The sequence below is a fragment of the Pavona decussata genome, unplaced genomic scaffold (genome assembly GCF_977016875.1).
Source record: "Pavona decussata unplaced genomic scaffold, jaPavDecu1.1 SCAFFOLD_371, whole genome shotgun sequence".
NCBI classification, from domain to species: Eukaryota; Metazoa; Cnidaria; class Anthozoa; order Scleractinia; family Agariciidae; genus Pavona; species Pavona decussata.
Window position 1 is genome coordinate 1,238,998 of NW_028145747.1, and position 13,673 is coordinate 1,252,670.

Consider the following 13,673-nt stretch of genomic DNA (forward strand, 5'->3'; position numbering starts at 1 on the left):
AGTTTGGTGCGGCATGTCTTTGTTCGTGTGACTTGATGCTTCCATGACAACCACACTTGACACGCTTGCAATTTAAGGCTTTCCACATTGACTGTTATAATACCATCATTTGAGTGCTTCGTCATTGCTTTTGATTAGCTCCGAGTGAGCTTTTAGAGAAATAGAGGACGTCTTTGGTGGCGGCTCCGAGATTTCGATAGTCTAGACATATTTTCTTTACTCCAGTCACAACAATGAGTTCACTGGTTTATTGTAAGATGGATTTTTACTTTTTCAATTTGCTACGTACGCGTTCAAATGACATCTGTTTTACATTGGCGTGACTATCAAGCTACGTGTTGCGTATTTGTTTTTTTTTTTATGTTTGTTGTTGATTCATTTGTTTGCTTCATCCCTTCCAGAGTAAATTCTGATTCTTTTCTCGTTTCTGTGCCGTGTGATACGATCACGTATCCTCTGAGTACTGTTTTCTTCATATTGTAAAGCAACGAATGCTTTCCGGTATTTCTTGTTGAATTTTCCGTATTTGCTCCTGTGCTCTTTTTGTATCAAAGTAAGCTAGCTGGATCTCTTTGTATCTTTTGATTATATTTCGACGCTTTGGCCAGGAAAAACAAGAAAAATGTGAAATGTGCTTGAATAAAAGTAACGAGGTATTCTATATAAATAGCATTAAAACCTATTATGCTGGATCGATTTGGATCTGGATGAAAATGGTGTCGTCTACAACGTAACGCCCTTTCGTTATGTCATCCGTCGTCATAAGGAAGTGGCTTACAGAAAAATGGTTGTTATCGTTCTCCACCCTTCTGAAGCAGTTTTTATATGGATATTCGTGTGATTCAAAGGATATAAAAACGTTTTTCCTCTGCCTTGGATCTTCTTTCTGATCCATCAACGTAATTGTAACTCTTTTAGTGGGTAAAGGCCAGGATAATACGGCATCGTATTCACCTTTCATTAGAAAAAAGCTTACATAGACGCATTTTTGGCCGAGGAATGCCGATGTGTCATTGGGTCTAAAGGTTAATGCAAACTTATATCCATGGTCGTAGAAAGGAGGACTGTTTATCTGGGTTTTCTCCCCGCTTTCGGCTTGTTTCATCTTTTCCTTGAATCCGCAAATCTTCCACGTATGTACTCCAGAAATCTGAATTAGACTGGGACTCTCTAGAACATTGACCTTGTCTTGAGTGTTACGCAACTGAATCTGAGTGTCATTCAACTGAATCTGAGTGTCATTCAACTGACGCTGAGTGTCATTGAGCTGACCTTGGGTGTTATTCAACTGAAGTTGAGTGTTAGTCAGTTGAACCCGTGTGTCATTGAACTTCGCACAAGCCAAGTCAAGATGAAGATTAGTAGCAGATTGAAGGTGGGATTCAACTTTTCTTCGCTGAACCTACAGAAAGGAAAAAGAAAATAGACTTAAAAACATGGCTAAATGATTTTTTGATGGCTACACAGTCTTTCTTCGGAGTTCCCTAGCAGTTAGAACGATGATTCTCGAATTTTAGTAGCCACATACTGGCCGGATGCTCTAACCTCTGAAATAAAGGGCGACTCGTGGCGTGCTGGAACATTTAAAAAGCAAGTTTGCATGTGACGTTCCTGGTGCATACTGCAAGCAAGCATCACATCAGAAAGAAGCTTGCATCAGATGCTCACTTCATAGTGTATTTCGGACCTAGACATTCTGTATGTTTCAAAGAGTGTTTTCCACTAAAATTTTCCTTTTTGCGCGTTCAAATTCTGTTCAGATACCAAGAATATCACTTCCCTGGCAATAATGTTGTAATTGCCTTGATGCATGCCAGAATTTTTCTTTGCAGTCCCAATGCTTTTGACGTACTGATTGCATTTTTCTTTATCAGTTTTACAGTATCTCTTAAATTCTTTATTCTCTATCACTAAAGAAAACTTATGTTGTGTAAGAACGATATTAAATATATTACTGATTGTTTATTTTTTTATTTAAAGCTATGTAGTAATTGATAGAGCAGTTATAAGAGAAGCCAGCGTCAATTTTGCAACATGAAAATAAATTTATGAAATTGCTAAGAACAATTTACAACACTATCCCGCTACTGAATCTCAGCATGCACTTTTTAAAAGAAATTGGATAAATTATAATTCAAAATGGCCTAGAGCGCTCTAAAGAATGTAGAGTTTACGTTTCTTGTAGAGTTTTCGAATGAGAGGTTTTATTTACCTCAGAAACAAAGTTCTGTTGTTTGCAGTTCTGTAATTTCCAGACAGACATGACCCTTGCGCTACTTAATTAAATTAGTTTTAAAGTGGAGAAAGCCTATAAGTGTTCTAAAAATTGGATTTTGTTATCGTCTATTTTCACTCTTTAAAATTTCTGTGCGACGCCATTTGTAATTCCATGACGTCATACGGTTTTCAATTATTTCACACAATAGAAGTTCTCCTTCCTGACTAAGAGGCATCATTTGACGTCATAAAATTCAAAATGGTGACGCACAAGAACTGGCAATAATAATATTCAATTTTCTCTCTTAGTCCTTTGAGCCCCCAGTGGGGCATAGGGCCGCAATATCTGACCCAATCATAAAAACTAAGCTTTGAAATTTAGACTTCAACGTCAATTTTTTTGTAAGAGTGGAGGTTGTCCTTGAATCATTTGATAGCTTTTTTGTTTTGTTTTGTTTCGTTGTTGTTGTTTTTTCTTTTTGATTGGTTAGTCGTTTTTAACTCGTGAATGCGCGTAGCGCAATGAACGAGTTATAGCGATAGCTGACTTTTGACTTGGTCGGTCGGTCGGTCGGTTTTGTCGTTAACTTTCGGGCGTGCGCAGTGAATGAGTTTTAAATTCAATTAGTGGAAAAAAACACGCGAACATTTGTTGTTCACGGCGCATCAGGAAATTCTTATTCAATATGTAGAGAATAATTTGACGATCATTTAGTGCAAGAATGGAGATTTTTCGTTCAATCTGAGCAAAGTTACAAGTTTTTTCAGTTTTTCAGAAAGTCCGGGGTCGTAAAGTCAATTAGTGAAAAGAAAAAACGGGAAATTTTTTTCACGACGCGTCAGAATTCTCTCATTCATTCTGTAGAGAATAATTTGACAATCATTTTAGTGTAAGAATGGAGATTTTTCGTTGAATCTGAGCAAAGTTATAGGTTTTTTTCGTTTTTTTCTACAGAGTGCGGTTTCTTTTAAGAATTAAAAATAATTTAATTTAGAAATAATTTAATTAAAAAAATAATTTAATTTGTCAGTTTTCACGCGAAAGCGGAACGTGCCATGTCACGCATCATTGACGTCGTAAACAAAATTATGCAAATTTCCGGTGAAATGAACACTTTAAGATCTTGTCAGCTTTCATAGAGGTTTCAAAGGGAAAAATGTTTCATTTTCGAAATTTACAACTGGTAATTTATGGGAAAGCAAAAGGACGCGGTCGATAAATAATTCTTATTTAGCAAGAGCTTGTCATAGTTCATTATTTTTACTTGAGGATTGCGTGGACTGAACTCCAAAGGAAAAATTTCACGCATTTATGTCGGGCATGAAATGTAATGCGATACTTTGTTGAACAGATTTCCCTTTGTGAGATCGGCTTGCCCTACAGCAATTTTGCAATTTTAATTCCCAAAAGAACTTCACTTGCCCATTGGGCAAGTGATGGTTAGAATCCACTGGTCCGATCGCAAAATCCAATAGCCCCGGACTATCGGGGACACGAATTTGCATGACGTAGCTGTACATGGCGTCCTTTTATGAACTTTGAATAAAAAAAGACGTGATTTTTTTTTTTAATCGGCGCATCAGAATACAAGAGTACAAGAATGGTTATTTTTCGTTACATAATCGGGCAAAGATATAGTTTCTTTCAGCTTTCAAGGAAGTTTCCGTAGCCGTCTAAATTTCAATTACTATGTGTCATCTGCATTCACGAGTTGGCTCACAGGAGCCTTTGATTCGATGGAGGTATTGTACTCCAAACCTTCAGTGCAATTTAGCAAAGGGCACCTAAAAATATAAAATAGCCATTTTTAGCATTTTTTTTTTAAATTAAACAAAGAACTGTCGCTATAGGTCTGGAGAGGCCCTAATTTTTTCAAAAATTAACAGAAGTGATAGATAATTTTAACATTCAGTTCTGTGTTACTACTTACCTTTTCTCCGCAGCCCATCTCAGCATAAGGACAGGAAATTATGGTCAGCGGGCAATCACTGTCAATATGGGTTGAAATCTGTAGGAAAGATAGAAGAAGTTAAGAAACAGTCATACTTATGTTAACATCTCTTTCCACAGGGTCAGTCTCAAACATACCCTGAAGAAGAAAGGCCATTTCTTTCGAAATATTGGAAAATATACTTCCGAGACCGTGAAATAAACCTTGCTCTTTTTCTAGATTATTTGTTTTACATTTTTTTTGCTGATTGCACCCTTCCCTACAGGATGCGGCACTTTTATTTTGTCGCGGTGGCCCTGGCAAACACAGTTAATTACTGGTTTTTACTGAATACGTATACTAATGCAAGTTATTCGGTCATGTAATACAAATAATTAAGTCTAGATGATATCTTCTGTAATTGGATCTTAAATAAGACAATGAAAGAAAATAGAACAAAATGAGAGAGCCATTTGTGATAGTATAACTATTTTGAGATTATTCTTCCTACAGTAGGGAAACGAATGAGGAATAAGACTTCCAAAAAGGGATCCAAGGAAACACCACACGCCTGATTAAATACATTTTGGTCACATTTAGCAGTTCAACAAGCACACATTATGGAGGCATAGAAAATAGATAGATATTGGTGTTGTTATTAAAAAATCAGACACTAACCTCTTCTCTTGGAATAATAGCTTCACACTTGTTTGGACACTTAAGAGGTAATCTCTTGCATTCACTTTGATGGGCCTTAAAATATGACAAATATGTTTTGATATTTGATTGGCCTAAAGATATCCTCTTAACAATAAGTATTCATGCACCATAAGTTACTATTGAATTGCTTAATTCAACATCCTTACAGTTAAGATACACGAACTTCAATCATCCAATCAATCATTTATAACTAGGATTGTCCTAAAAATATTCGATACCAGAGGCAGATGTGGACCTACAGGTGAGTAGGGGGCGCCGCTCTCAAACACTCGACTTCGTGAAACGAAATATCTTTGCCCCTTGGCCCCACGGGGCCTCAGCTTTTGGTTTTTAAAAATAGGCGGGGGGAGGGGGAGTGGCTGGACCCCACCTGGTCCCCTCTCCTAGATCCGCGACTGGATACAACGAGCAAATGAGTCTTACGCATTCCTCAACTGTGTCGCCTACAAATGTGTATCTAAAACGTCATAAAAACACATCTAGTTTCTTACCTTAGTTTTACACGCCGCATGGGGCACATCACAGTGGCTGCAATGAAGAACTCTCCAGTCACATGTAGAAGTCACGTGTGCTTGCAAGTCTTTCCTTGGCAGTCTTACATCACAGTTGTCGTTTGTACAGGAAACAACTTGAAGAGGACAAGAAGCTAAATGGTTCTGTTGTTAGGAATACAAAATTAGAAACAATGACAGATCTTTTTTGCCTTTTCGAACCCCCTGGGGGTGGGGGGGGGGGAATCCGCCCCACTTCCATAACTTTGCAATATAGAAGCTGTGATAGTGTGGCTTGGAGGATAGAAATTATGTCCAAAGATGTTTCCTTTGAGGTCCGGAGCTGAAAGTGATGACGTCATATGACGTGTTAATTAAGTCATGATTGTGAAATGGCGCGGCCATCTTTGTCCCGCCAACTTGGATTTCTGGATTTCCCTAGAATTTCAGGAAAGCACCAAAATTAAGCGAAATGTAATCAAAACCAATAAAGGAACACTAATGTGGGCTAGAAACACAAAAGTTATAGTCACAAAAGTAATTTTTCTTTATTTAAAAAGGGATTTTCAATTTTCTGAAAAAAAAAATGGTTGTCAGAGTCAATGAACACTAACCGACCACGTTAAATGTTTCCAGATTAATTACCTAAAATGTCCTGAAGTTTCATTGCGTTTGCGCGAATATCAAAAAGGTTATTCAGGTTCAAAGTCGCCGCGAACAGAATTCTTCCCCCCCGGTCTAGATATAGAGTTCACGATGACCTCAAAGTCAATTTTTGGTGCGACTGCCCTCTTATATAAGCAACCGCAGTTCCATGCAGAGTTGGTTGCAACTGGTCACGTGGCAACCCATAAAAATATTTGGCAGACTGTGGTTGCTTGACTACTCATAGACAGAAAAGTAAAAAGGAGTGAAATATTACCGCGCCTCACAAACAGCCAGTAAAGAGTGAATCATAGCCTACATCCTTTGACAAGTAGGTCGTGATTTTTGAGAAAAATTGTATTACCATCATTTTGAATTTTGGCCCACGTTTCTTGGCCAGAGACGACTGTTTTTACGAGGTCCTTGCACAAGTCTTTTAAGACTTAAAAGGAAAAAAAACCGAAAGGAAAAAAGGAAAAGAAAGGAAAAAAGACCGAAAGAAATCAAGAAACAAGGAAACAAATGTCTAAGATTATTTCTAAAGGAACGGACAACTTAATCTCACCTCTTTTGATCTCAATTCGCCAGACCACTGGCATCCTTCATTCGGGCATTTGATAGAAAAGGAAAGAATTTTTCTTTCCGTCGCTTTGTCTGGGAAAATATCAGCCTACAAGAAAAGAATAAGAATGATGTATTATTCCAGAAAGTGACACAGACATACTCGGAAAAAAAATCCGAGTGCTCCTATCAGGAGTCGAACCTAAGACTCCGATTACTAGTTCGGATGCTCTACCACTGAGCTACAGGAGACTCGTGGGAGCTAAGGCCATTAAACTAGGTTCATGGGACAAACATCCTGCATACTGCTAGGATTTGAATGTCGAACGTTTGGTATATGAAATAAATGTGATGGTATATTTCAAGCCTGGTGAATGAATGAGAATGATGTATTATTCCTAGCAGTGTACAGGATGTTTGTCCCATGAACCTAGTTTAATGGCCTTATCTCCCACGAGTCTCCTGTAGCTCAGTGGTAGAGCATCCGAACTAGAAATCGAAGGTCTTAGGTTGGACTCCTGATAGGAGCACTCGGGTTTTTTCCGAGTATCCCTGTGTCACTTTCTGGAATAATACATCATTCTCATTCATCCACCAGGCTTGAAATATACCATCACATTTATTTCAAGAAAATCATACATTCAATTTAAAGAAAAACTATTGAAAACGAAATTTTGATCATTATTTCAAGGACTTTTACCATGAAGAATGCCTATGTTGACTCTCTGTTTAAAGGCTTCTTGTGTTGCTTCACAATGAAAGCCACAAAAAAAACTAAATACGCAGACAGCTAAGTAACTAATAATGCATAGGTTTTAGCTGCCTTGTATAAATATAGGAAACATGGTAATATTCGTTGTAAAGCTTAAATTTTTTCGATAGAATGGGCAAACTGATAGAATTATTATTAATAAACGTAACACCTAAGATAAAAAAACGTATGAGCAATAAAACTAAACATAGCATGGCAAGCGAACTGGCCTGATATCCTACAAAAAATTCAGATTTATCTAAAAGAAATATTGGAGTATTTATTTGACCAATGACTAAACGTAAGGGTAACGAAACCGTACTCCTACAATAATTTTGGTTCATAAGTCACTTGCTGCAGACAATGAATAGTGTAAACAGATTGAACTCGCCAACCCTTCCCTAAAACGTTAAAGCATTGGAAAACTCTCTTACTTTGTCTCGGCTCAACTCCTCTCGATCCACAGGGCAATTCAAAGGCTGCCCATCTCGCTCCAGTCTGTTTAAAAACAGGAAACATGAAAACGTGTGCTTTTGATATCCTTGGATCGCCTAAGCTTTATCTGTCAGGTGTAGTTTTTTCGCTTCTCTTCCGAACTGTTAATGTACTTTTAACTGAGTTTCAAATAATGCTACGATTGGTCAAGTGAGTCGCAGATTGGAATCGTCTTCTGTTATTTAATTATCGAGTTGCTTTGCATATGAATGGTATCTATCTTTTGTAATTAAACTATTCTCAAAGCCTCGCTTTTGAGGACGTTTAAAGTCTACAGAAAATCTAGAAAAAAAAAAAGTTTGAGGATTTTTCTTTGTAATTATTTTTCACTTCATTTTTATTGAGTATTTATCAGCCGCACCTCATAAGTAATGAAGGAGGCAACAAAATGCAAATTATCAGGTCCCGGTTTAATTATCGGTTGAATGGATTTAATTCTCAAAAAAATGATCGCGCATTAAAATTGCCAACCGACAGCGTTAAAGACCTGGTCGCAGTAGACGTAAAAGAAGAAATCTTGCTAGTAATATTCAAATAAACATTTTTTTGAGGTTGTTATTCATATTTCCGTAAATCACGCCACAAATTAAGTAAATAACAAGCCTCGAAATGTTGCACTTTAAGATTTAATCACGTGATCAAATAGGCTGTTGCCTTGCTCTCCACGATGTGAATTCAACTACAATTTTACTAAATGTAATGCGACCTTTTTTTCTCAAATGTTCATTTCTTCGAGTTGAGCTTAATGTGACCTTTGGACTGCCACGCATACCTATGGTCTCGCTTGGCTAAATAGCAACTCCTAAAGTCTGTTTTTACGCCAAGTATAGATGCACAAAAGCACAAAATCCCTGGGCTCAAGATTGCGTTTCTGAGGCTTTGTATAAACTCCTGTCCTGTCTAGTGCTTGCGTCGCTAGTTACAACTTGGCTTAACAAAAGCTTCTAAGGATTGTACTCTAAGGAGTGCTAACCTTTCGAAGTGTCCGTTGAGGCACTGAGTGCAAAATCTGTGGCCACATTTCGTTAGGATTGGTGCTTTCAGTGGTAACTGACAGATTACACAATGGCAGTCGTCATCTACAACATCCACAAACTCATCATCGTATCCACCAAGCGCTGGCGGATTTGCTCGAGCTTCCGCCATACTTTTATCGATCACCTGACAAGAGCGTCGCTGGGTTGATTTAATTAATTGAAGCAAAATCTTTGTTCCTAATAGATCAGTCAAGTATGACCTGGAAATTTGGTTTATATGCCAATAATTGCGAGCTTGCGTGACGCAAACTTGCGTGAAAATTCTATCGATTCCATTTTTTTCTGAGAAAAATGATCCTTGTTTGCAGGTTTTCTACGAAAACACTGTTTCAAACAAATTCAAATAAAGCGGATTCAAAACCCCTTAGCTCAAATTATAAAGCTATATCGATGTTATCCAAAATAATGAAATTTTACCATTTTATAACAAGCCGACAAAACACAAAATTTAAATTCCATGTGAAAGAAATAAGATGTCATGTTAGATGTCAACTGACTCTGGGAAATGGTTTTCTTGTTAGCGATTTTTCTCTGAGAACTGACAAACACAGGAGGCATGAGACAAAATTCAAGAAGCATCGTCAGTTACCAGTTTGGTGTTTCTCTTATTCTCGACCCCAGGGCCTTTGGCTTGACTCCCGCCGCCAGTCATGCGCAAAAGGGAAGAGATCTGGGGTCGAGAATGTGTTTCTCTTTTCAGTAACAAGTACGAATACTGCGCACGCATCGAAAGCGTGACCGCTACTAAACTAGTAATCTCCTGATGGTGACAGAGCAAAAGAGAGGAGAGAGAGACGCTTTCCGTACCCTGAAGTGGTTTAAACAGGTCTGGTAAGTTTTGGGGCAATTTTTGACTGTAGGACCTCACACGCCGGGCGAAGTTTAAAATTATACTTTGTTTAAAATTAATATCAGCAGATTCACTATCAACTTTTGCGGCTTTATTCGTGTCAAAATGAGGGAGGGTTCAAAATCAGTAGGTAAAAAGGAAAAAATTGTGTGTGTGGTTGGGTGGGAGAGGGGGGCGGATTAGTACGAAAAGAAAAATTTTAAAATAAAAAAAAAAAAAGCATAATTAGATCCCATGACACTCAGCTGTTTGATCACGTTCTTGTCTTTAAATCAACAAACTCGATTGCACCGAAACTTCTTGTTGAATTTAGCCGGAAATAATTTTGCATCAAATTTGACTCCTCTGCGCCCTGTGGTGATGCCAAGAACAGAACCTAACATTTAAGTAATGTTGAAGAGACGAGCAGGAGTATTTTATCGGGTTTTAGATAAAACACGTGCTGCGAGTTTTTTGAACGGCTTCAAAAACATTCCTCATCACACTTGTTTTGAACTTTTCTTCTACTAAGGCCTAAGGCCTAAGTCGCGTCGAATTTATTAAAAATAGGTTCGACAAAGAGTCGACTTAATTCCAACGTGGTGGCAAACGTCGAACCTGCGTCGACCATAATTTACAAGTTGCACCTCATGAACTGGCACGGGAATAAGCACGTGTCCCCGTGCTATTCACTCGATGTGCGGCTAGTTATTGCTAGCCTTGCTAGCGAAATGTTGAAATACAGTGCTCGTAGGGCCTTTCATTAGCAATTAATTGCGAAAAATAGAAAGAGAAGACTCAAACACTGAGCATTTATTTCAAATAGGCAATTCGCATTTCAATGACTTGTATTTAGTGTTCATGAAACACGAAAAACACATTTCCATCACGCTCAACGATGTCAGCAATGACTTTCGATAGTTCGCCATTCCTGGTCGCGAAATTGTCTTTGTACAGCGCATGCTCGTCAGGGGGGGGGGGAGGGGAATAGTGTTTGGTAGATGGGGGAGTCGGTATTTTTGTGACATTTGCGCAGTCTATCACATTTGAATCAGTTATTTTGTAATTTGCATGATTTATGAATTGAGTTCAGAACGGCGTTTGCTGTAACGCCGAACCATTGTCGCATTATCCGACGTGGCAAATCGAACTGATAATTTGAGTCGAACTTAATTGCGGCAAACGTCGCACCATTCATGCACTTATTTCAAAATTAATAGGTTCGACGAATTAAGTTCGACTAATATTCGACGTGTCCCAGGCCTAACCGAAGAGGACATGGCGTCCTGTTCTTGAGCAATTCGGAAGCCTAAAAATGCCGAGGAAGAGAGCAATTTAATCGAGAATGCTACCCCAGAGTCACCACGTGCGGTGACAAAGTGGTCATTGAAAATTTTTCTGGAATGGCAGAATGGTAGGAAAAACAGAGCTCAAAAGTCGTAAAAACAGTTGCTGTGTTGATAATTAATTCATATTCATAAGTCTCGTGCAGTGTCTTTATATCTGATAACACACATACTAATAAGGAGGTTTATCGATATAAACTAACTGCACGTGATGTATTATCGACTATTTGATACGTCAATGGGCTTATGAATTATTAATGAGTTTTTGAACAATAGACTAATCCCACTCGAGTATAAGAAGGTTGGTTTATAAAATAGCAAAGTTAGAGCTATTTCTGTGTTGGAAATTATATTTGGCCAGTAAAGGCACCTTATATACCGGAATACCGAGAAGATCTTGCTTTCAGGGTTGTCATTATGTTTCTGAGTAACAGGTTCTGTCCATAAAGTAGGCGGCTGCAGCAAGGCACGGGCATCGTTCAGGGAGGGTATGGAGGGATATTGGTCCCTTCTATGGGGGGTCCTGTGGGGCCTCCCCCAGGAAATTTTGCCAAAAACGATACTCTGAAATGCAATTTGGGCATATCTTCAGCAAACGTTGTGTAAATTTGTAAATGGTTTTCCCACTGTTAAGTTGATGTTATAGTTCTGCAATCCATCTTTTTGTGATACCTGAAGTCATGTATAACTGTATAATTCACCATGCCTGCCATTATCTTTATTTTCTTTACATCAACATGCCATGTGATTAAAAATCCTGAAAAACTACAGCGCACAAGAAGGAGACTACTATTCTCTTACACTGTATTTTGTCTTCAACACAACTTTTCTTTTTTACAGTATTGTCCGGTTTCTGTCAGTGTGTACCCTTTGAATTCAGTGTTTGAAATGTAAATTACTGTAACATACAAAATACTTCAAAGAAACCAAGATGCTTCAGATTAGACTTATTTCATTACAGATTAGATTGCTCTAATCATCTTCCAAATCACTGTAATAATCAGATTCATCTGATTCATGATCATCCACTTCATTATCATTATCATTATGTAAAACCCGGTGAACTGAAATAAAAAGTCAAGAGCCCACAAAAATGAAATGAACATCTTACTAATTATCAGAGGTGCCATCACGTCTGGCGGATAAATTTGGCAATTTTCTTGTTTGTATAAACACTCATTTGGCTGCAAGTTTCGTCTTGCAAATAAAGCTCAACTTATTCTAAAATTATCCTTCTTCGTTTCAATATTAGTTTTAGCCTTGGTATTTCTTTTTGATTGCTTGAGAGACGCGCCAGCACAAAAAAACGTAACTGTAAATAGTGAGTAAATTTAATTAGGGTTTACAAAATTTTCACACTGTTGTAATCAACAAAAGTGTTTCTAAAGCGACACAAAAGAAAAGATAATTCGAATGTAAGAAAAAAAGTATCATTAAAGTAACCTTAATGTTAGTGCCAATACTCACAAGATAACCAGTGAACCAGAACGACTTTTCTTTTTGCCGTATCGGGGTACTGAATCCATGGTCTGTCCAATGACTGATATTGTTTTCCGAGACAATGCGAAACGTGCAAAGGACGAGTTTTTATCAACGTTTACCTTGTTGCCCGTCGTCTTGCTCATTCTCCTCATCTTCCCTCATCGTCTTCTTTTTAATGAAATAGGCCTTATCACGGTTTTCGACGCCATTTTGACGAGTAGGCAAACACGTCTGAAATAACAGTGTTTGTATGGAAATCCGATGTCAAATAATTTTCATAAAACATCGCTTCTGAAAAACTCATGAATTGGAAACTTTTAGCACTAGTGAAAGGATTTTAAGAAAAAAAATTTGGAGGGATGTAGCTGTGCCAGAAAGCGTCCAGTCGTGTTTTGAACTTTCCATACATTTGTCTGTATTTTTTTCCCGCGAACTTTTTTTAGTAGCAGTTCACGGCTGGTTCGCTATACAGACAAATGTATGGAAAATTCAAAACACGACTGGACGCCTTCTAACACAGCTACATCCCTCCAATTTTTTTCTAAAAATCCTTTTACTAGTGCTAAAAGTTTCCAATTCATGAATTTTTCAGAAGCGATGTTTTATGAAAGTTATTTGACATTGAATTTCCATACAAACACTGTTATTTCAGACATGTTTGCCTACTCGTCAAAATGGCGTCGACAACCGTGATAAGGCCTATTGAAATCAAGCAAAGTCCTATTTCGTTTCGCTCCGCCCCCTCCGCTCGCCATAATTTTTTTGAAACCTCGAGCATTGACTGATGCTTTTGCAAGCGCGGCCAATCGCGTCGACATCTGTGTCACGCACACAATTTATTGTACTTTTTAGGCAAAATAACTGTTTTATTGCCTCTGTTCCGATTTGGCTTCCAACAAATTATTAACTGAACAGTTTTATTTCCGCGATACCATGCCTAGAACAAACCTAGCAGCCAGAGTAGCCGGCGCAGTATTCGGAATAGCCGGTGAAATGTGCCGGTTGCCGGCTTATTTTGACAACCCTGTGCTTTGTGTACTAAATGGACATTGACAGAAAGGAAAATGTTTCTCGGAGTTATATTGCTCTGAAGAATATGCGACACCCAGTCAAGTCCACGTTTTGTTTTTTCTTCTACTCTTTTTGTAAAGGAAAAACACTCTTACAT

At 38.1% G+C, this 13,673-nt stretch overlaps 1 protein-coding gene across 2 annotated transcripts; it reads right to left on the bottom strand.

Moving 5' to 3' along the window:
• Nucleotides 1-270: 270 nt before the first annotated feature.
• Nucleotides 271-9,829, bottom strand: LOC146452391 (TNF receptor-associated factor 6-like). 2 transcript variants are annotated; one of them, XM_085098017.1, is made up of 7 exons: nt 8,785-9,828; nt 7,751-7,814; nt 6,570-6,674; nt 5,360-5,524; nt 4,827-4,901; nt 4,149-4,226; nt 282-1,402 (listed from the first exon to the last, which is right to left on the bottom strand). In XM_085098017.1, exons 1-7 carry the CDS (start codon nt 8,955-8,957, stop codon nt 683-685), a joined length of 1,380 nt encoding a protein of 459 aa, XP_084954143.1. In that variant the 5' UTR covers nt 8,958-9,828; the 3' UTR covers nt 282-682. The 2 variants fall into 2 exon arrangements, with proteins under 2 accessions (XP_084954144.1, XP_084954143.1); XM_085098018.1 differs by lacking the exon at nt 6,570-6,674 and having other exon boundaries at nt 271-1,402; nt 8,785-9,829.
• Nucleotides 9,830-13,673: the final 3,844 nt, after the last annotated feature.